The sequence below is a fragment of the Lasiosphaeria miniovina genome (assembly GCF_030549165.1).
Source record: "Lasiosphaeria miniovina strain SMH2392-1A chromosome Unknown B0T26scaffold_9, whole genome shotgun sequence".
NCBI classification, from domain to species: domain Eukaryota; kingdom Fungi; phylum Ascomycota; class Sordariomycetes; order Sordariales; family Lasiosphaeriaceae; genus Lasiosphaeria; species Lasiosphaeria miniovina.
The window spans coordinates 1,183,609-1,205,099 of NW_026848228.1; the positions used below are offsets into that span (position 1 = coordinate 1,183,609).

At 55.6% G+C, this 21,491-nt stretch overlaps 7 protein-coding genes across 7 annotated transcripts; 3 read left to right on the top strand and 4 right to left on the bottom strand.

The window, feature by feature from the left end:
• Positions 1-103: 103 nt before the first annotated feature.
• B0T26DRAFT_682009 (uncharacterized protein) lies at positions 104-823 on the bottom strand (the record flags this gene model as incomplete). Its single annotated transcript, XM_060440712.1, has 2 exons — positions 104-549; positions 703-823. The coding sequence occupies 2 exons, from the start codon at positions 821-823 to the stop codon at positions 104-106; spliced, it is 567 nt and encodes a 188-aa protein (XP_060289577.1).
• A 1,370-nt stretch (positions 824-2,193) lies between these two features.
• Positions 2,194-3,157, top strand: B0T26DRAFT_757886 (uncharacterized protein; the record flags this gene model as incomplete). The annotated part of the gene is made up of 2 exons (XM_060446324.1): positions 2,194-2,502; positions 2,561-3,157. The coding sequence occupies 2 exons, from the start codon at positions 2,194-2,196 to the stop codon at positions 3,155-3,157; spliced, it is 906 nt and encodes a 301-aa protein (XP_060289578.1).
• A 1,669-nt stretch (positions 3,158-4,826) lies between these two features.
• Positions 4,827-5,852, bottom strand: B0T26DRAFT_536306 (uncharacterized protein). The gene is made up of 2 exons (XM_060435548.1): positions 5,559-5,852; positions 4,827-5,492 (listed from the first exon to the last, which is right to left on the bottom strand). Exons 1-2 carry the CDS (start codon positions 5,725-5,727, stop codon positions 4,939-4,941), a joined length of 723 nt encoding a protein of 240 aa, XP_060289579.1. The 5' UTR covers positions 5,728-5,852; the 3' UTR covers positions 4,827-4,938.
• A 1,789-nt stretch (positions 5,853-7,641) lies between these two features.
• On the top strand, positions 7,642-9,680 carry B0T26DRAFT_659891 (uncharacterized protein; the record flags this gene model as incomplete). The annotated part of the gene is made up of 2 exons (XM_060438985.1): positions 7,642-7,739; positions 7,823-9,680. The coding sequence occupies 2 exons, from the start codon at positions 7,642-7,644 to the stop codon at positions 9,678-9,680; spliced, it is 1,956 nt and encodes a 651-aa protein (XP_060289580.1).
• Positions 9,681-11,001: 1,321 nt separating this feature from the next.
• On the bottom strand, positions 11,002-13,138 carry B0T26DRAFT_807762 (cytochrome P450). The gene is made up of 5 exons (XM_060447231.1): positions 12,940-13,138; positions 12,672-12,836; positions 12,438-12,454; positions 11,853-12,037; positions 11,002-11,726 (listed from the first exon to the last, which is right to left on the bottom strand). The coding sequence occupies exons 1-5, from the start codon at positions 13,118-13,120 to the stop codon at positions 11,264-11,266; spliced, it is 1,011 nt and encodes a 336-aa protein (XP_060289581.1). The 5' UTR covers positions 13,121-13,138; the 3' UTR covers positions 11,002-11,263.
• Positions 13,139-14,281: 1,143 nt separating this feature from the next.
• On the bottom strand, positions 14,282-16,278 carry B0T26DRAFT_660025 (phosphoribosyltransferase-like protein; the record flags this gene model as incomplete). The annotated part of the gene is made up of 14 exons (XM_060438993.1): positions 14,282-14,322; positions 14,372-14,393; positions 14,449-14,493; positions 14,582-14,751; positions 14,804-14,824; positions 14,910-14,952; positions 15,011-15,095; positions 15,148-15,273; positions 15,454-15,514; positions 15,563-15,623; positions 15,686-15,725; positions 15,840-15,863; positions 15,918-16,097; positions 16,199-16,278. The coding sequence occupies 14 exons, from the start codon at positions 16,276-16,278 to the stop codon at positions 14,282-14,284; spliced, it is 999 nt and encodes a 332-aa protein (XP_060289582.1).
• A 3,252-nt stretch (positions 16,279-19,530) lies between these two features.
• B0T26DRAFT_757890 (uncharacterized protein) lies at positions 19,531-21,072 on the top strand (the record flags this gene model as incomplete). Its single annotated transcript, XM_060446325.1, has 1 exon — positions 19,531-21,072. The coding sequence occupies one exon, from the start codon at positions 19,531-19,533 to the stop codon at positions 21,070-21,072; it is 1,542 nt and encodes a 513-aa protein (XP_060289583.1).
• Between the last annotated feature and the right edge of the window lie 419 nt (positions 21,073-21,491).

The following is a 21,491-nucleotide window of genomic DNA, read 5'->3' on the forward strand; positions in this document are numbered from 1 at the left end:
AGTCCACATTCAGGGGCTCGCCAGAACTTCAACCTCCCGCCGGCGGCCCGCGAGGCCGCGGTATTACGTTTTCGAATTCATCACGTCCTCAGCAACACCCTCTTCAGCCCCAGTATCCGTCCTCCCACAGCTCCTTGCGGTAGCCCTCGGTTAGCCGCTCGTCCGTGCCGTACACCTCCTGCCAGCCCACGAACCCGCGGTCAAGCACATATACCGTTTGCTGGACAGGCTTGTCCTGCCCCTCCGAGCCGGCTGCACCGTCTTGTCCCACCACGCCAGACGCAGATGAATCCGCAACCGCATCAGCAGCACCGTCATCCTCGGCTGCGCTGCTCTTGGCCGCTGCCGCCTTCTTGTTCTCGGAGGCGAGGAAGCGCTCGCGCTCGCGAATGTATCGGAGGGCAGCGCCGGGCCCGCGCTGCTGCGACAGGGCGCAGTGGAAGACGACCGTCTCCTTGTCCTGGAGGCGGCGCACGAGCGTCGGGAACATGGCGTCGATGGTGCGCGACGGCACGTTTTGCGCGCCGCGGATGTGGCCGCCGATGTAGTCTGGGAGTTAAGGGCATGTCCCAGGTCAGTTTCTTGCAGCTTTTTAGCTAACCTAACATATCCGCGAAGGAGATACGCATAATGCGGACAAGAGTTCTCAAGAAAATGGGAGGTTGTTCCGAGGAAAACCACGTAGCAGGGGAGCGAACGTACCGTCATCCCGCACGTCGATGATGGCGATGGTGGGGTCGCCCAAGGCCGCAGCTTGCTCGGCAAGGATTAGCCTCGACAAGGCCGACGCCGAGAGCCGCTCTAGGGTCCCAATTGTCGCCATTTTGCTCTGTTGCGGCTGTTGCAGCAAATCGGAAGCGGACTGCCTTAGTAGGCTCCAAGTAAGAGTATGTTTGTAGGTTTGCTGTCGTTGCAATGTCCTGTCCCTGGAGTGGTGCAGGCAGGGACCAGTTCGGGCGGGTAGGTTCTAGAACGCGACGGGGATGTTGCTAGCGCGGAGAACCGCGCCGAGACAGGCACTTGTGAGGTATCTGACAGCTGGTGCGGGATGGTCGCAGCTGGCAAAAGATCAGAGTTGAGCAGAGCAACAGCCGACGACGAAACACAACCTTAATTGGACTTTGGGCTCTTCGGTCTTGTCTCTCTCTCCTACTTACTCTTACTTACCACCCTAGGCTCGATTTCCTAGCTGTAGGTGGACTGACTCGGAGAGCACATGTCCGAGTTTCGCTTGTGGAGCGGGTGCCACCACTGCCGTCGCTCATTTCCATGTTCTGCGGGCCTGCTTGTTTCGGACCAAGTCGCGTCCAGGGCAAAGCTCGAGTCAGCACGCAATCAGGTGCCCTTGACTTATTTTCCCCAGAGGATAGAGCCGCCGAGATATTTAGCAGTTTCATGCTCAAATATGTGCCCGGTCGGTCGCGCTAGGGAGCATCGAGAAACCCGAGTCCTTCTAGCCTGCAGGTCGTCGGCCGCTCCTAGAAGCCTTCCTTGTTGCTGGTGAAGACGTGGTCACCCTAACGGGCTCTGGAAACTTGCTGGACGAGTTCAATGACTTGTTTTTGCCCCTATGCTCTCCTGACAAGACGTTTAGCTGTTTCAACGGTACCTCACAGACAAATCAGGACATCAGATGGCGCGTCCCTGCCGGCATGTTAGTATCCCCTCGAGCCAAGTCAGTTTGCTGCTGCTGCGCGAACACGTTCTAGACCGTGCCGGCGTTCCGCCACGGGGAGCGACTCGCTTCTCGGTCTTGAGCATTAGGTCAAGTGGTTATCTCTCCTTCTGTGTGCTGTCACTATTTACATCTCCTCTCATGAAGACCAACGATTGCTGTCTCTCATGTGCAGAAATGTTGTCGACTTCATATGGCTTCTTAACCGTTTTGACTTCACCATGTCGAGGCGACGAACACTGGTGTTGGGTTTCCTTCTGAACCTAGTCCTTTCTGTGCATTCGATGCGAGGTCCGCCTCCTTTGAGCGGCGGCGCTGGCGGTCAGATATCTATGAATGTCGTCGAGGCAAGCACAGACCCGATCGATCTTTCGTCGCAATGCCAACCCGAAGTCGTTGTGAAGATTCGCCGACCCACGCGCGATGCCCAAGAGTCCGTACCGGTATTAACGGCAGCTTTAACAGCCACTTCTCGTCCTCTCAGGGTGACGGGGCCCGTCACGACGGCAGCATGTCCAATGGCAACGGCCCTGGACTTCCGCCGCCGCCGCCGCGAGGAAGCAAACCTTCTTGTGACAGTCAGCTCTCTCAACAAAGCCCTCGTGTCGGCAGATTCCAATGCCTCGGCTATGTTTGAGCAACTGCTGTCGTCGATCAGCCAGCTGCGGTCTTCAGCGGAATCGCTCTCGAGTGCACTCGTACATGCCCAGGCCTCGGCCTCTAGTGCCATATCGGCTGTCGAGGCCTCTGCTGCCTCTGCTGTGTCTGCCGCCCGAGAATCCATCGCGTCGGTTCCTGCCGTCGAGACAAGCTCGACAACACTTCAGGTACGTTCAACCCTCCCGCTCCCATCTCCAAGGCCTCCCGATCCTAATGTGCATCTAGACACAGGTCGATTCCAGAGTACAGGCCGCGCAAAGCAATGCGGTGACTGTAGCCCAAACTGCGGTTGCCGTCGTCGCCTCCGTCATCGGCTCGTCCATCTTCTCGCTTCTCGGGTTCTACCTCTTCATCCGACACCGACGCGCGAAGCTGAAGCAGCAGGAGGAGGAGCAGGAAGTCAATGCTGCGCTGGATCGCGCCATCGTCAGCTACATCGTGAAGGAGCACCCGAGCCCGACACAGACAGACCGGCAGGGGACGGAAGACATGGGGAGGAGCGAGAGCCACAACTCGGCCTCAGGCTCCCAGGGCCCGCCAATGGTGGACATGCCGCGGAGCCTGACAGAGTGGCAACTATCCACGCAACTACCCACTCAGTTGCCGGGAATGCCCGCCAGCATGTACGGGTACACGATGGACCAGCCCATCGAGCGAGTCGCTTCCACTTCAACCGGCCGGCCAGAACCCAGGCCACGGGTTTCTCCTGGGCCATCCTTCGAGGCTGGGCCGTACGCTTCGAGGCAGTCGTCGACTCTTGGGAATCCCTCGCCCAAGCGAAGAGACTCGAACTGGCCCCTGACAGGGTCCACATGGCTTTGAACTAAGGGTTGGAATTCTGTGTAATTTATGAAGTTTGCCCGCTGGTCGGAGTTTGGAGGTCACTTGCTGTTAATTCGTCGGGAATATAAAATACACATGTACGTACCGAATAGCACGCTAAGCCTAGGACTGCGCGGCTACATTGTTAGTTGTAATGTTATATACCAAACCACCATTCGCTTTCAGCCAAGATCTCCTTTCAACGACCGTTGTGCACGAAGTAGTCCCGACGCGACAATTAGACAGTCGTAGTATTTTTACTTAAAGATGTGGTGCATGTAAAAGGTTGAAAATTTTGTTATTTTGTTTTTATTCGTAGCTATAGAGTGTCCGTAAGTAACCCTTTGTTCTCCTTTTCTGAGTTGTGTCCATTGTGCCCCCGAAATGCTACAAAATAGCGGTTAATTTTGGCGGGGTAGCAGGCACTAATTTGTGCAGCGCAGCTGCACGAATTTTGGTCGTCGCACAGCACCATTTCCTCCTGCGCATCAATGGACAGTAGCTTGCCAACAAACATGAGCACAGCAGAAAGGAACAATAACGACCAACAATGCTCGCCTCTCGAGAAGACTGTTGATACCCGACCGACGGACGTGGCTGTTGTGCAACCGCGGGTTTCTCTCGCCCAGCCCCAGACAAGACGATCCCTTCCTTCCATGATCTGTAGTTCCTGCCCGGGCTTGTTTAACGCAAGCTCTGGTGAAGGGGTCCATTCCAGAGCCGAGAACTTTATTCTGCGCCCAGGAAAACGAGTTGGAACGATGGAAACGCTCAAAGGGCCTGGCCGGGGAATACCTCCGTGCTCCTGTCGTGCTAGTGGTAGAGCCAGCGCTGGATTTCACGGGCACTGTTTACTTCCACGCCAACAAACATTCAGGGAGTGGACTGTGTCGTAGCTTCTTTTTCCATTTGCATGCATTTAAACATGTGCTGCCAGGGCCGTTTTGGACTGTGCCATTGATGCGGCCCGCGTGCAAGTGAAACAAGAACCAAGGAAGCAGGATTTGAAAAGCCTCAATACTTTACGGCTTACTCTAAAGGTTTTTCGCCGAGGGATGTAAAAGCTATTGAAATACCTATTTTAGAATCCTAGAGGTCTTTCTCTATCCTAGAAGTGCCTGTCCTTTCCTAGCCGGTATAGGTATTTACTATGATCTTTCCTATTTGTAGGTATCTAGGCACCGCGCCAACAAACATTTAGGGGGTGGCTCTTTTTTCCATGGTCTACGGATATGCTAAGGCAAAAGCTCTTCGTTTTGAGTAGGATTATCAATATTCGCCGAGGACTTAACGGGCAGTAGGGGCAAGACAGGATGAGACTCGGCCTCGTATTGTTTTTAGCATGGTATCATTTCCTCTGCCCTATATTATCCGCACGCCGCAGTGGTTCTTGGGTAAAAGGCATCCTGATTTACGAAGGTGCGACGTACGTCCTGCGTATGCGGGAGGCTGCTTGCGTGATTGTAATTCACTGTCGAGTGTCATGTCGACTCGACGGCGAAATGACGTAGACAACACAATCCAATCTAGCCATTACTACCCCAGTTCCATCTCCTAGCTGACAACAACCTCTCTTGCTACCCGAACCGCTAATCTGACCGCTGCCGTCCATCCCCATCTAATAATAAAACGATAAGAGACTTCAGGTCCTCAAACGCTCTGGCCTCCCCTCTCCAGGAACCACCAAACATCATGCTGTGGTCTCCTTGTGCTGCTATTGCTGCGCCATAGGGCGAGAAGCAAGCTTGTCATTTGACCTCGTGTTCGGTCGGTCGGGCGATTTAGTTGGCCTTCTTGGGAGCGGCAGCGCCGTTCACGTACTTGTTGACGTCTGTCGCCGTGTGGAACTGTCTCGCGCCGCCCTTGATGGTGTCCCAGGCCTGGCGAGCCGCAGGGGGGGTGCCCTGAGCGCCGACAAGGTTGTCGATGCGGGCTTCGAACAGCGAGAACGAGTTCCTGATGTGGGGGCTCTGGGCAAAGCGGGCGCGGAGGAAGACAGTATAGATGGCGATCAGGATCCACGAGCGGCGATGGAAGAGGATGACTGAGAAGAGTATCCGGACCCACAGCGCGATCTCGAGGCCGGCGACGATCGACATGGAAGCGTCATAGTACTTCTTGACGAAGGCGCCGATCGCATCCGACAGCGGGTGGGGCACAACCTGGGGCTTGGCACTCGGCGAGGCGCCGGCCGGGGGGGCCACTTTCTGGGGCGGGAGGAAGGTCGGCACGAGGTTCGCTCGGGTGTACGTCGCGACGTGGAAGATGGAGTAGATGCCGTAAGGGAGCATCGCAAGAGGATATTGTGGCATGAAGAGCCAGACAAGAGCCATTACTAGAACCGCCGGTCAGCCCCAGGCTACTTCTTTCTCCAGCAAGGCAAGAATACAAGAATACATACTGAGGTATTGAATGTTCTCGTCGGCGAGGTAGCCGATGGCGCCGGGCTGCTTGGCGCCCGTCTTTTGGCGAGCCCTCCACGTCTTGTAGACGACTATGCCATAGGTCGCAGCGGCTGCAATGAACGACAGGCGATAGCAGAACTGGGGCAGGCGACCATAGTAGTTCATGCGGAGCCACGAGAAGGAATACCGGGTGATGCACAAAATCAGTGTCGCGTGCCTAATAGCGGCGAGGGCAGAAACGTCAGCAAAGGTGGACAAGAGAGCGAGCGGTCGAGGTCAAGGCTCCGCCTCTGCACCGCAGAGCCTCATTAGATGCGTCGGCGGCTAAGCGACAAGCTTCGAGGAGCGCAAGGGAGATTCGGAGATTGAGACGCACCCGATGAACCAAGCGACTGCATGGGGCGGCGAATGTCAGCTTTGCGATATTTCGCGAGAGAGCACATGCGGGGGGAGTTGCTCGGACGGGCTCCGTTGTGGAAATGTACACGTACACTGTAGCGTCTTGACAAGCCGTGTCAACCTCTCGCCCAGAGGCAGGTCAGACGGCGGCAGGGGAGCCATTGCGTTCGATTTGTAGCTAGCTGAAGGCTAGCGATGTGGTAGAGGGCGATTTTGAGCGTTGAGGCAGCTCGCGATGTTGCGTCGTTCGTTGCGGAGAGGGAGAGCTGTGGGTAGGTGGCTGGCGAAGTTAGAAGAGGATGGAATTCTGGATGGTTGGTGCGTCACTGACTGCGCACTGAGCAGGGGTCTCTGGGCTGCGTCCAACCGCCTGCTGGGGCGCCGCCGCCCAGCCCCCGCGAGCCCAGGCCGACGTCCATTCCGTTCCGCTGTCGTCATCACGTCCCCATCACCTCCTGCCACGAACCCAGATAAGGTGCAATTCAACGCATCTCTAAATATTCGTTAATGGGGACTTTCCAAGATTCGAAAGGCCTCCAGGTTTGGAGGTAAATGCTGGTAGAATCCCTATTTTAGAATCCCAGAGGCCTATCTCGACCCTTTCCTAGATCTAATCCCTGAATATTTGTTAGCGAGGGACTTTCCCAGACCTGAATACCTTACGGCTCGACCTTCATGTTTTTCGCAGGGGGAGATAAACGCTATTAGAATCCTTATCTCAGAATCTTGGAGGCCTATTTCTTCTCCAAAAAGACCTAGGTACCTAGATTAAAGGCTTTTGGCCGGTGTACGGAGTATTCTACCCAAGTATTGAGGTACCGTGCCAACAAATATTTAGGGATTTGACTGTATCGTAGCTAGAGGGTCCCCCCCCCCCCCCTCCCCCCTCCCGGCGATAAATATTCAGGGATATATTATTTCGCCTGCTCCAATAAGGGTTTACTTCGGCAGGGACTCCCATAGTTAGATTTATCGCAGAAGTGAAATGGCGCATACCTATCACTACGTATACAACATTCAGGGATGGATTACATCCTAAGCTGGTTGAGGGATAGACCCTAGAGAGATGGTGAATGGGTAACTTAGCTCTCGACCTTAGGTTAGTGCAGCCAATCCTCGATTGACGGTTAGTGACAAACAAAGTCAGCTTCCAAAATCACTTGCGAGGGAGTTAATTTGTAGGAGGGAAGAGATTCTCGATTAGGGCTCCAACGTTCTGTTGCCTCCCTCAGGGAAAACTCGTCAGAGCAAGCCGCCGGGTAGTGAGGCCTTTCGCGTCTTTGCGAGTCCCCCGCCATCAAACCAGCCAAGCTAGGGATTTGGGGGGACCAAAGACGCACTAACCCGCTTCGTCTCAGCCCCTCCAAAATCCATCAATGACGTCGCTGCATTGCGTTCGGCCACTGGTCTGGCGTTCGCCAGCAGACAGAACCAGAGACAACCACCTGGCGGGTTTGAACCAAGACGATCAATTAATGTCCAAAGCAATCGCACCGTCGCACCCAGAAGTAAAGCGTCCTCGTTACCTTGGCGGCGCAGATCGACTTGGCGGCGCAGATCGACTTGGCAGCGCGATTGCGAGGCCCAGACCGTGATCTCAAGAACCAACCCAAGGATCTGAGCCTGACTAAGAAGCAAGCCTGACCAAGAAGCAAGCCTGAGGTCTGGGCTTGGGAGGCCATGGCGTCCTTCCTGCGCCAAATTGTCGCCGGCCCGCGCGCAAAGCACCAGGAGACTGGCCTCGACCTTTGTTATGTCACCAAGAAGATCATTGCGACGTGCGTTGTCTCTGCCGCCAAGCCCCTTCCCCTCAAACCAACGACCTGCTTGCTGACAATGCGCGTGCATCGCGATATTACAGTTCGGGCCCCTCGCAGACGTACCCGCAGCGCGCTTATCGAAACCCCCTCGACCGGCTCGTCACCTTCCTCGACGAAAAGCACGGCGATGGGTGGGCCATATGGGAGTTCCGCGCCGAGGGCACCGGCTACCCAGACGCTGCCGTCTACGACAGGATACGCCACTACCCTTGGCCCGACCACCACCCGCCCCCGTTCCGACTCGTACCCATGATCATGGCCGGCATGCGCAATTGGCTGGCAGGCGGAGAGCTCGACGGCGGCAAGATCACCGACGGGGACCACGGGCCAAACGCGGATGGGAACAAGGACGGGGCCGCGGATAAGACGAGTAACAGGGTCGTCGTCGTGCACTGCAAGGCCGGCAAAGGCCGCTCCGGCAGCATGGCCTGCAGCTACCTGATCTCCGAGTGCGGGTGGACGCCCGAGGACGCGCTGGCGCGCTTCACCGAGAGGCGCATGCGGCCCAACTTTGGCGCCGGCGTGTCGATTCCCAGCCAGCTGCGCTGGATCAGCTACGTCGACCGGTGGACCAAAGGCGGCAAGACGTACGTCGATCGCGAGATCGAGGTCATGGAGATTCACGTCTGGGGGCTGCGGCACGGCGTCAAGGTCTCGGTCGAGGGCTTTGCCGAGGAGGGCAAGAAGATCAAGGTCATCCACACCTTCAAGCGCGAAGAGCGCATCGTGGTCGAAGGCGACGCCCCAGGCGGCGGCGGCATTATGGACCTAGTCTCGGACATGACCGGCTACGGCCTCGGTGCGGGAAATGACGACGACTCGGAGATCCTCGAGGATGCCGATTACGAAGGAATCGCAGAAGACGCGGCCAAAGGCGCCGACGCAGCACCGCCGCCTGCGAGGACCGAATCGAAGAAGCTGAAGCCCTCTAAGGCGGCGAAGATGGCGAGAAAGCTATCGAGCAGAAAGGCCAAGTCTTCGCAAAACCTCGGCAAAATGGGCAAGAGCAAGACCATTGCCATGCCCGACGCCTCGCAGGCGTCTTCGGCGGCATCGCTAGCTCCTCCGTCGGATGGCCCCCAGTCCCAGTCTACCACCAGCCTACAGAACAGCACCTCTTTTGCCGACTCGTCAGAGCCCGGCGGGCAGGCCGTCATCTTCAAGCCCACGACGCCGATCCGGGTCCCGAACAGCGATATAAACATCGCCGTGGAGAGACGAAACCGGGCGCCTGCCAGCATGGGGCTGACCATGGTCACAGCCGTCGCCCACGTCTGGTTCAACACGTTCTTCGAAGGCAGCGGTCCCGAGCAGGGCGGCAAGGCCGACGACAGCGGCGTGTTTGAGATCGAGTGGGATAAGATGGACGGGATAAAGGGGTCGAGCCGTAAGGGGACACGGGCCTGTGACCGCCTGTCGGTGGTCTGGCGGGCGGCGGGAACGGAGATTGGTGCTGGCCAGGGAGCTGGAGGCTCCGAGGGAGCCTCGGGGGTGACCATCAACGAGCCCGGCGAGGACAGCCCCGTGCCACAGATGGAGCCGGCCGACTGGAAGGGCGGCAACAAGGAGGACCCCACGGCGAACAAGCACCTCGGCTTGAGGGTCGCGGACCCCGACAGCGCGAGCGTCAGCAAAGCCAGCAGCGTCAAGAGCTTAGAGCTCGAGGGCCACGAAGGGAAAGGGGGTGACGAGAAGGCGAAGGAGGACGCAGGCGACGAAAAAGACGACGAGTCCCTGCAGGGCGTCAAGATCAGCGGGCCGGCGGGCGAGGAGGCCTTGGACGACGGGTCGAAGAGCCAGCCATCTGCTGCCCCTGAGACCAAGCCCGAGCCCCGCCCGGTGGGCGGTGGCGAGGCCGCGGCCGACGCGACCGCAAAGCACGGGTTCATTGTCGAATAGGTTTGGCGTCGGGAAGCATTCTGGCGCATGGCGTGTGAGCATGGTGTTATTTGTGTTGTGTTACCCCGGGGACGTATATACTTACTTACCTTGGGTAGTGAGGTCAGAGGCGGTGCTACAATAGCGGCGCAATATGTACGAGTACTGCGTACACTATCCGTGGGATCCTGAATTCCAGTTCTCTGGTCGGGGACTCATCTGATCTGTTCAGTTCTGTTGCAGCCATCCGAAGGTTGATCAAGGTCACGGTGCTGGGTGGTCCTCTCAACTGCCACATGCAAACCCCCTTCTGCGCTAGAAGTAAATCCTCAGGCCCGCTATATTCCATGACTAGACCTAGATAGCCTGCCGTCCAAGTCCATCAGTTATGTGCTACGAAGCTAGCAGAGACTGGTCGAGGTCATGAATACAACGACAACCCAAGCAAGTAAACGTAGCAATCTTGGCCAAAGATCCTCGCTAGGCGGGCCTAGTAATTATGTAGACTCGTTATGAATAATTGGCACCAAAACAGCGCTCGCCCAAAGATGGGTTGCCTAAATTGCCGACCTGATAAGAAGTTTAGCTACGTGTGTTGCTCTTGTCTCAATCTTGACAGACGTAGTTAGCTGACACACCTCACCTCTCTAGATTCTTTGCGATAGTCTGAGCTGTTGTGAATAGAGCTTAAATTGGTTTTTTTTTAAGAGGCGGGATTTGGTTTCTTTGTCAAGTGAAAATGGAACCTCCCATATACATGTATATGTGTGTGTGTGCATGTGTAGATTTCTAGCTCCATGCCGACAAGGCCTGCACTTGCTTTGAAGTTTGACCTGGGCTTTGGCGTTTGACCTGGGCTTTGACGGGGTAGATTGGAAGACCACGGCCTTGTAATAATGGATCTAAATCCAGAGCATGAGTGAGAGGGGTGTTGTTCGAGTAGTTGTGGTGGGACGTGGGTCTTGGGTCGCTTGCAAGGCTGGGCTGTTTGTTAGGAACTTGACTGTTGTTGAGGGAATCTTAATACACTGGGAAAACCCAAGCAAACAACCTTGTCCAAGTTCCACGTGAGAACTAGTTTAGTTGGCATGTACAATACAATCCCTATTTATTTAGAGGCGTAGTACCTAAGGTGCTTGTAAAGAAAAGTGATCTCAACAAATAACCCCACAAGGAAAGCCTTTGATAGATGTTTCCAGGGGAGAAAGAGAGAGAGAGAGAGAGAGAGAGGCCTCCAGGACGTTATAATAGAGATTCCAACAGCCTTTGCCTCCCTCGGCAAAAAACCCCGTAGGGCGAACCGTAAGGTGTAGAGAGACGCTGAGAATATTGGAAAAGTCACCCGCTGATTAACAAACGTTCAGGGGTTGGGCTGGTTACCTAGGTACCTAAGTAGTTTGATCTTAGTACACGACATTAGACGTCTACTATATTCCACTTTCGATGCCGATTTCCTCGTTGCGCAAGACGGAGAAAAGGGGGAGGAAACGGGGGGAAACCCGGACGACACGACAAGCTTCGTCCATCGCCACACCCCCTTTTTAAACCCCAAGTTTTGAAACCATCCCACAAGTAACACACACCTACCCTTACACATCCATCAGTCACTCCCTTACCCGCAGCCTCACAGCAAGTCCCTCGCCCTTGAGCAGCCAGAAATTCCTCACCGCCCACTCCCTGTCAGGGAACGCCAGCTCGGCATCGTACCTATTCGCGAGAGTCGCGAGGACCTTGTATATCTCAACCATGGCAAGGTGCTTGCCGAGACAGACGCGGGGGCCGGCGCCAAAGACGAAGTCGACGGCAGCGAGCTGGCGCAAGAGCCGCGCGCGCGCGTCCTCGCTCTCCTTGGCGGCGGCCTCGGCGTCGAGCCAGCGCTCGGGCCGGAACTCTACCGCGTCGGTGCCCCACAGCGACCGGTTGCGGCCTAGCACATACGCGCTGACGCCGACGGGGGTGCCGGCATACGCGTTGACGCCGACGGGGGTGCCGGGCGGGATTATTTTCAGAGGGTCGGTGCTGGGGCTGGGCAGGGCTAGGCCGCCGAGCTGCTGAGGTCCCAGGCGACTAAACATGGGGGTTCAGGTTAGATTTTATAGTGTAAAGACGTTTGTTATGGGGGAGAGGCAAGAACTTACAGTAAGTGAACCACTTGCCTAGGTCGCACTCCTTCGGGCCGCTGGGGCCCTTGACAACCGCTCGTCCAGCTGGGCGATAAACTCGCCGATGGCGCTATCAATGTGAGGCTCGAGACGCAGCACGGCACTCATGGTGAAGTACTTGGCCACAGGGCGCTTCTTGCGGGTGTGTTCGGCCGCATCTGGCTCGATGAATAGGTTGAAGGTAATCTTGCCGTCGATTACCGCGCTGGAATTGTTCTAGAACTCGGTCTTTGTGGTTAGAAAAGGTGCTGTTAGCTGTCTCTGTAAGTGTTCTCGTATACAGACTGTGGAAAATATATATGAAAAAAAAATCATGAAAAAGAAAGAAAGAAAAAGGAAAAAGGAAAAAGGAAAAAGGAAAAAGGAAAAAGGAAAAAGGAAAAGGAAAAGGAAAAAGGAAAAGGAAAAAGGAAAAAGAGAAAGAAAAAAAATGAATCCACCGTTCGAAGAGGAAGATCGCTCTGTCTGGATTCGAACCAGAATCTTGACTGCTCCGCCGGGAGATCAGTCGCACCACTACTACGTGGCACGGCCTCGCCCGCTGACAAGTCAACCAGTCGCGCACCCAGAGGCGAGTTGCGGAATATTCCTCTGAAATATAATATTCATAACCCACATGCGACTCGAACCGGGCTCGGCAGGCATGTGCTCACAATTTTTAAATCCAACGTTAAGTGCCATTACACCACAGAGCCACCCACTCTTCGGCTGTTACGAAACATACCACGCAGGCTGCCTCAAATACCAGGGCTTGGGTTGTTGTGAGATGGAGGAGGGGCATATTTGCCACCAGCCGGCCGGCGGGGGAGTGAGGCAGGTGACCGACAGGTGAAGGAAAGAAAGCACAGACCCAAGGGAACAGGCAGCCAGAGACGCATCTTGCACCACTTTTCATCCGTGCCGTAGATGGTCCTGACCAGCTCCGGGTAGTCGAGGATGAGCAGGTTCGGCCCGATGCGGACCACGGGCTGTATTTTTCGTGGAGTTCCATGACCTTCAGTTGGCACCTGCTGCTCTGCGCCACGCGCCAGAGGTTTGTTCATCCTATCGCGACCATCAGTGGCCCGTAAGTTATCATAGAGAAAGAAAAGAAAAAAGAAAAGAAAAAAGACACGTACCTGCGAGGAAAGGGCCGGGAAACTTCCTCAGGGACGACGTTGCCCAGGCGACCACGGACCAGCCCGAGAGGGCCACCAATACAGCAGCGACGACGGCAACAGCTAGTTCCGCAGCCGTCTTAGACCCAACCCCTGGCACAAGGGTGCTGAGGTGGTCGAGTCTGGCTCTCGACCAATCCATGGTTCCAGATTAGCCCGGCCGTGGGCGTGACAGGAAAAGACCAAAGGGCGCCCGATATGACAATCGTGGGCTGCTTCAGGCAGCTCTCTCAAAGACGACAACCTCCTGGTACGTAGGCAGGTATGCGGCGTGTGGAACACACCGGCGGCGCGGCATACAACGAGAGATATATACGACAAAGACCAAAAAAAAAGGCTCTCATCCAAAACTACCGGCCTTACCAACCTCATAAAGCCCAGAAAGCCTCCTCTTGCCTCGCAATCGCACATTACCTTACAAATTGGCGCGCACAGTTTTGGGCGTTCACGGCCCAGCGTCCACATTGGCCAGAGACTGCACCACTCGGTAGGCAGGCAAGCTGCATTAGAATGTATTCGAATTCGCCATGCCGCGTCGGCCACCATTCGCCTCGCCCGTGTTTGGTTGGCCTTGATGATTTTGGGGCTTGCGAGAAGAGCATTGAAGTGCAGAAGCGAGCGAGCCCGGCGCCCGCTCAGCAGTAACTCACGACCAACTCGCTAGTAACTTTCTAGTATTGACTCCGTGGAGACGCGAACCTCTCGACATTCGTGCGCCGTGGTTGGCTGCTGTTATGCCTATTATTCTGTCTTATCGCGACTCGAGGAGATAACATGGTTCCAGACCAGCCATCCTTCAATAGTGTTGTCGAACCCCACTTATTAGAGGCGGTGGTACGACAGGATTTTTGACTGATTTTGTGACCATTATGGGATCCCGGAAACGCCACAGCTTAGTGGCGTGCGGGGAACTTTGAAAATCAGGTTTCTTCCCTGCAAAGAGAATCTCGGGGCGTCGTTGGAAGTGGTCATCGGAAATGGTCTTGGTTGGGACACGCGTTGGTCTGACTTGTACTGAACGAAACATGCGTCTGACTGGTACTGAACGAAACATGCAAGTAGGACAGAATGCAAACTAGCTCTGACGGGTTATTGATAGTCATAGTGAGATGGATGTTTGTTGATTTTGTCACCGGTAAAATATGAAAACTCCACAGCAAAAGATCCCTGAATGAGAACCAAAACGGCCCTACAAACCCCCCTTTTCACTTAGCCTATGCCGATGATATATAGGTCCTGCTCAATTTACCAATCCTCCCGGGCTCCTGGTAAAAGCTGGAAGAGTCCCCATGAACCGCTCGGGTTAAACGGGCGCGTGCGTGAAAAGGTATGAGACCGATTCGCCTGTAATTGTTAGTATTTCGTTCTAAAGATGTGGAAGAGCAAGTATCACCATTGTGAGTGCGGCGGATAGCCTAACCGGATGTTAGTGACAGCTTCTAAATATCGGTTCAACATCATGGTACGCACCTCTGCAATCGTCGGACTGATGTCAATGACGCGAAGCTTGGGGCACTGTTTTTAGTTAGCTCGCTGTCATGGCGAATGAAGAGATGGCAGGTTCATGAATGGGATGGATGGAATGGATGGAATGGAGACATACGCGCTCAACCTTGTCGCCGAGGGGGACCGTGTTCGTGACAACCAGCGCCTCGAGAACGCTGCCGTTGAGAGTCTCGATGGCATTGCCCGACAGAATGCCGTGCGTGACTAGTGCTAGGACGGACTTTGCGCCGTTTTCCTTGAGCACCGCAGCGGCCTTGACCAGGGTGCCTATGGACCGTTAGGCGGAATTGGATTGCAGACTATTCGAACGCCGACTTACCACAGGTATCGGCCATGTCATCTGTAACCATGTTAGCGTTTGGCTTTGCTCGGGATTACAATTTCGAAAGGTCCAGAGGAGATCGGAACTAAGGCGAATCACTTACCAACAAGGATGGCAATTTTGTCGACGACATTGCCAACTAGAACCTAACGTCACATGCGATGTTAGTCGTTGTGTGGTCTTCTTGCGTCCGAGGGCCCTTACCATGCGACCGACGACATTCGGCCTCGGACGCTCCTTGTGAATCAGGGCGAAGGCTGTGTTGAGATGGTCGGCAATAGATGTGGCTCTTGGCTACGGTTAGAGACGAACAACAACCTGAAAGGTCTGGAGTTACGAACCGCTTTGCGCCACCGGCATCGGGAGAGACAATCACGCAATCCTCTGCCGTGAAGTTCTCTCTAATGTACCGAAGGAATGATGGTTCGGCATAGAGGTTATCCACTGCGGCGCGATTAGCGACGCCCCTGATCCACAACCCATCGGTGGCATCTTACCTGGGACGCTGAAGAACCCTGTTACATCGGGTTAGTACGACGGACTCAAAATGAGCATCCAAGGAATGGACTATTCAAGGCACTGCCTCTTTACCTTGGATCTACAACGGGGGTCAGCCACGCAGTTCAACAATTTTGCGGTCCTGGGACCTAGTTTTGGGGTCTGGGCAGCATCTTACCTGCGAGGCGTGGAGATCAACGGTAACGATGTCTACAGAACGTCAGAACTGCACTAAGAACTAATCGAGGGCGAGCATACGGTTGGCACCGGCCGTTTGTAGCATGTTCGCGACCAGTCTCGCGCTGATGGGAGCTCGCGACTGCAGTGCTGATTAGCATACTGGTCCCGCTAGATAGCCACATACTGTCCAGCCGTCCGTACCTTGTCCTTCTTGTCCTGGCGAGCGTAAGGGAAGTTGGGGCTGCGACGGTCAGCACCGTTCTCGGCATGTATTCAGTCGAATCGCTAGTCGACAGCAGCGGCGCCCAACGAACGGCCCAAAAACCCCTCGATGCGACAAGGGAGAAGCTCTTACATGACTGCCGTTATTCTCCTAGCACTGTTGCAACCAAGTCAGCCACCGCCCAAACCAGGAGTGTGCGAATTGTCCCACCTTGCGGTTCTGCAAGCAGAGATTATGATTAACAGCTCCATCAGTCCCTCGTTGACGTCGCCTGTGGCGGTCGACTGCATGACGAAGACATCCTCGTCGCGGACCGACTCGCCGACGGTGAAGGACGTCTCCTGGTTCGAGTAGTTGAGGGATATGGTCCTGGCCACTTCGATGCCCAACCTGTCGGGACAGAGCGCGCGCGTCAGCAAGGACTGGACTGGGGACACGAGGGAGTCGGGAGGACGAGGGGATTCGGGGGTTCTTTGTTTCTCGCGACGTACCGCTTCGCGATCTTTTCACTGAGGTCGGGGTGGCTGCGGCCGCTGATCAGCTTGATCTCGTTTGCCATCTCGGCGGACATTGCGGGAGAAAGATCGGGGCCCGGGCCTGTCAGGCGACCAGACCAAGGAAAAATGTCGAAATTTCTTTGCTTCTTTTCCTGCAACTTGGCTGTTAGCGGGGAACAGCGGAGTGCGGGGCTGAGACACGCGAATTGGCCCTACAGAAGCGAGGCGTGAGGGCGCGACTAGGCCGAGAAGTCGGGTTGAACTGTGCCTCCGGTGTTGTTGGGTTTCGTGATATGGCAAGTCAAGAGGCCGATTGATGACCTGTCAGCAAGACGTCGCAGGCGAGCGACTCCATCGCGCATCAGAAGAGTTGAAAGAAATTCTGTGGAGAACCTTAAACTCGGTTCGAGCGCGAGTTTCCCTAGGTACCTTGCCATCGCAGCTCCACTTCCATGCATCAAGGAGGGGCTCACGGGTGTCAATTCGTACCTTGTTTATCGATAAGAGTCTTGCTAGGAGTAATTGTGGGGATGTGTTGAAGAACGGCCATTGATTCGCTTACGATTCGGTACTCGGCTCCGTCAGTTATACGTACCAAACTACCACGCGAACCGTCTCAAATCTACGCGATCACATGCAATCGGTATGTGGATAGCCAAACCACAATTAAGATTACCTCGGACACACGTCATTAGTCAATCCGCCTTTGTCCATTTTTATGGAGAAGAAGCTCTCGAGGATCCCTAAATGTTTATTAGCGCAAGACCTTTCCGAGCGACTAGGATGTTAAAGACCTCGTTGCCTTAGGGTTTGACCTAGAAAGTTTCCATTACTTACAGGCAGGAAATGACGTAAGATTTGAATCCTGTCACTAATGATCTACGGACCGGATTGCGAACGGACACTGACATGGGGATACAAACAAGGTAGATAGGTAGTCGAGCAACGGGACACCAAACTCAGTTTCGGCGACAGAGGTTTGGTAGTACTGAAGGATTGAGTACGACTGTCATAGGTCCAATAGGCTTCGTACAGGGTTCTGGGTAACCCGCTCTAATAGTCTAATCCATTCAACAGTACCACCAGTCTGGTATGCCTTTCCATTCTCCATGCAGTTGAGCACCCCGAAATATCTCGAGATCTGTGACAATGTGCTCCGAAATAGACATTTAACATGGGGGGGGGGGGGGGCTAGTCGCGCCTAACATGTCCCGTAAACTAACAAAGTCTGCTAAAGACGAGATTACCATGCGGTATATGTCCTGTCGAGTAACCGTTTTCAAAAGTCTACCAGAAACGTGGGTAGATAGATGCTGAGGTCTCAGTCTCCGCCCCAACTGTCCAACTGACGACCGCATTCCAACCCCGGTCTTTGTGTGATGCAGCACCAAATATTGGCTGATGCGACAGACGAGGCGATACAGGGCAACGGCTCGGAGCCGCAAGCGTGTGGAGTGCGAGGTTGTGTCGGCATGTTAACTTGGTTCGACCATAGTGCAACCTCCTTCTGTGCCATCTAGGCTCTAGCAGATTTCATGGCCGCAGTCGGGGCATTTGTCGGTCCCAATGTCGATCTCTGTTTTGCAGCATTTGCAGCATTTCCACAGAATCAATCTCCCCATGGTGCTCGATATTTAGCTGTCTTTTGAAGGAGGCTATAGCGTAGGTGTTGGGTGGGAAGATGTGGTCTTGAGAAAGACTTGTGGAGGGCACAAGCCGTCTGGGCTCGATGTCTTGTTGTATTCGCTGCTGTTTCCCTCGGTGTCGGTGCCGTTGCATTGAAATTACAGGGCTACCGAAGAGCCTGCTCGAATAATTATATAGTTTATCGGTCATCCAAATAAAGGCTGTCGTGGTTGTTTGACCCCAGGTGGAACTCCCGGCAAGAGAGGTTGCAAGTTCGGCATCAGCTTGGGGTGACATATATCGACCCAATATGGTACGATAAACCGCTGTCAGTAGAACCGGTGACGATATATCTCTTAACCAGTGTTTCATGGCAAACGGGAAGGAGTCAACTGGTAAGAGTCAACTGGTAAGACAAACATTGTAGTAACCTCAACACAACAAACGAAAAACTATATTACCTTTCCTTTTTTTCATTTTCATAAAAACAGAGACCCGATTTCTTTACAATTGCAGACTAACTTCTATGCTGTATTTTGGGCCCGGAGCGTTGCCCAATTAGATGATATCCCCTCAGATGGAAGCTTACCAGTGACACTAGCCGCCTCGTGATATGGATAAGGCGAGCCTGCGATGCATGGCCACCATGAAACAGCATCTCTAACCGCCAACGCACGAAAACGAAGCGTGTTTTAAGCACATGGCAAGATGGAAAGTTTGAGGAACCACTGGTCTGGTCCCCCTGTCCCAACAATTTGGACGACATCCGTATCCGGGCATCTCTGCAGCAGGCGGATACCGGCGCTGTCGAATTTCGGTCCCATGCCTTTCGAATGCATGTCGGACACTGCAAAATCCCAGTGTGTTGCTGTAGGATTCTGCCGATGCCGGCTTCAATGGCCTCTTATTTTTTGCCCTCGATTCATGCCCAAGCTAGTTGGCCAAGATGCACACACTGTAGCTGAACGTTCCCGCGCTGGTTCAGATGGCAACAAAAGGTAATTGAGAAACGCCCTGTCACATCGAAGGCCAGGCATCTGAAACTGGCCTCGGAAATGGCTGATTTGACTGATTTGCGCTGGTCGCAGGCATTGCTGTCATCATTCTTATGGTTAATTAATCACCTATGTGACTCCCAGACTTTCGAGCCCGGAAGGTCTTCGTAATCATGGCCCGCCACGGCGTGATTATTGTTACTGCCGAGAAAGTAGTCATAATTGACTGAGTTTCATAATGGCCCTAGATGATTTGGAACGGCTCCGAGGGATTTGATTCCGTTCGGGGAAGCGGATTTCTAACCACAACCCCGGAGAATCGCGGTTGTGACCAAGAAGAGGTTAGATCGGGCGGAGAGTAAGCGTCCGGGAGCCAATGGCACGAGAGGGTGGAAAGCATTCGGGTCCAGCATTCCAAATGAGCTCAGGTTCTGCAATAAGCTGCATAAGCTGCGCAAAAAGGGGCCAAGCGCCGCTGGTTCCTGTCTTCGCCGGGTCTGAGTGAGCCCCCCACCACCTCGGTCGACCCTTGTTGTTAACATGGGCCCGGGGCATCCACTGCCCCGTCCTCGTTGGGTGAGAAGTCACAAAAAGGGGCTGCTCTCTGGCCGACTAAGAGATGATTTCGGGTTATTCGTTCCCTTGACCTCTATTGCGGAGAATCACCTCAAACTAGGGTATCCTGGAATTACAACTCCGCACAGTATGACAACACCAGACAAGCCAGGGGAGTTTCCCCTGAAACCCATCCGGACCGTCGCCGTGGTCGGCGCCGGGATCAGCGGAATCTCGGCAGCAGCCCACCTGATGCGCGCCGGCCTCTCGGTGACGGTGTTCGAGCGGTCAGCCGCGTCAGGAGGCGTATGGAGCTACGACGCTCGGCCGCCCCTCAACCCGCCGTACCCAAACGAGCGCCCGTCGGCCGGGGACTACACGCCGTCCGCCCCGGGACAGCACCACAGCCACACGCAAGACACAGGAACGGCTGAGCTCTCGCACGCCCCGCCTAGCGCGGCGTACGCCGGGCTCAGGACCAACATCCCGACTAGCCTGATGGCCACGAGCCTGGCAGCCTACCCAGCCGACACGCCCGAGATCGCTAGCTGCGCGACCGTTCTCGAGTACATCCGCCAGGTGTCGCGCGAGACGGGCGTCGAGGCGCTCGTCCTGCACCGCACGCGCGTCGAAGCGGCCACCAAGAACCCGGACGGCGGGCAGTGGTCGCTGCGCACGCTCACACTCACCCTGGACGGCGACGGCGGCGGCGACACAGCGCGATGGGCCGAGCGGCAGTGGACGTTCGACGCAGTGGTCGCCGCGTCGGGCCACTACCTGGCGGCGCGGGTACCGCGCATCCCCGGGCTGGCGGAGTGGAAGGCGCGGTTTCCCGCGCGCGTGGCGCACGCTAAGCAGTACCGCTCCCCGGAGCCCTTCCGCGGCCGCAACGTGCTGCTGGTCGGCGCGGGCGTGTCGGCGGGGGACATTGCGCGCGAGCTGGACGGCGTCGCCGCGCGGACGTACCAGAGCGCAAGGGGTGGTCGGTTCGATACCGCGCCGGCCCTGCTGCCGCCGCATGCCGAGCGCGTGGTCGGTGTTAAGCGGTTTATCGTCCACGAGCAGGCTGTCGCTGGCAGCGGGGTGGCGGGCCTGGCTGATGAGAGTCATGTCCCCGGCGGCGTTGAGCTGCTGGACGGCCGGATTCTCGACGACATGGACAGCGTGGTGCTCGCGACGGGGTACATGACGGCGTATCCGTACCTGGCGCAGCTGCACTCGGACACGGCGGGGCTGGACGGGGCCGGCGAGGAGCTCGTGGTGACGGGCGACGGCGCCATGTCGCACAATCTGTACAGGGATATCTTCTACGTGCCCGACCCGACGCTGGCGTTCCTGGCCGTGCCGTTCCATCTGTCCGTGATCCCGACGCTCGACTTCCAGGCCCAGGTCGTGGCGCGCGTGTTCAGCGGGCAGGCGGGCCTGCCCGCGAGAGAGAAGATGCGTGCCGAGCACCAGGCGAGGGTGCGGGAGAGAGGCCTGGGGAGACACTTCCATAGCTACCTGGGCGAGGGCGCCGAGCTGCGGTACGTGGCTGGCCTGGTCGACTGGGTCAACCGCGATGCGCGCGCGCGCGGCGTGCCGCTGATGGACGGCCACTCGGACGCGTTCGTGGCCAACTATCGACAGCTGCGAGAGAGGGCTATGGCCAGGGGCGTGTTTGCGGACCCGAGTGTTTGGGAGACGGGTTAATTAGGGGGTATGTCGAGATTGGGAGTTCAAGGTCAGGATGAGACCAGCGTGTTGGTGGATCTTTCTCAGATTCAAGCCCGCTTGTATTGAGTCCTTGGCATGCTAATTAGTGATTATGAAAGGAACTTGCAAAGTCGCCTGAAACGCTATCTAGGCAGGTAGGTAATTAGACAGATACAGACGTGGGCTTTCCTGAGGTCGAAGGAAGCCATCTGGCGAGGTGGTTGTGTGTCGAGGGGAGTGGGTGGTGATGCCCCGGTTAGCCTGTCAACCGGTTGCCAGAAAAACCCGCACACCAAAGCCTGCCACGTGACCCACTGCACTAACAAGCCCCCTAACAATTCTACACTTTTCCATCACACCACGCACCACACCGCCAGTTCTACCATTTCCACTACTTCTACCACTTCCACCACTTC

Bases quoted from the DNA above. Each gene is read 5' to 3' on its own strand.
- B0T26DRAFT_536306 (XM_060435548.1), bottom strand. From the start codon at position 5,727: ATGAACTACTATGGTCGCCTGCCCCAGTTCTGCTATCGCCTGTCGTTC. The intron at 5,493-5,558 runs GTATGTATTCTT...CGGCGGTTCTAG, and splicing joins CGAGAACATTCAATACCTCA to TAATGGCTCTTGTCTGGCTC.
- B0T26DRAFT_807762 (XM_060447231.1), bottom strand. From the start codon at position 13,120: ATGGATTGGTCGAGAGCCAGACTCGACCACCTCAGCACCCTTGTGCCA. The intron at 12,837-12,939 runs GTACGTGTCTTT...CGCGTGGCGCAG, and splicing joins TCCCGGCCCTTTCCTCGCAG to AGCAGCAGGTGCCAACTGAA. The intron at 11,727-11,852 runs GTCAAGGGCCCC...CCCCATGTTTAG, and splicing joins GCCCAGCTGGACGAGCGGTT to TCGCCTGGGACCTCAGCAGC.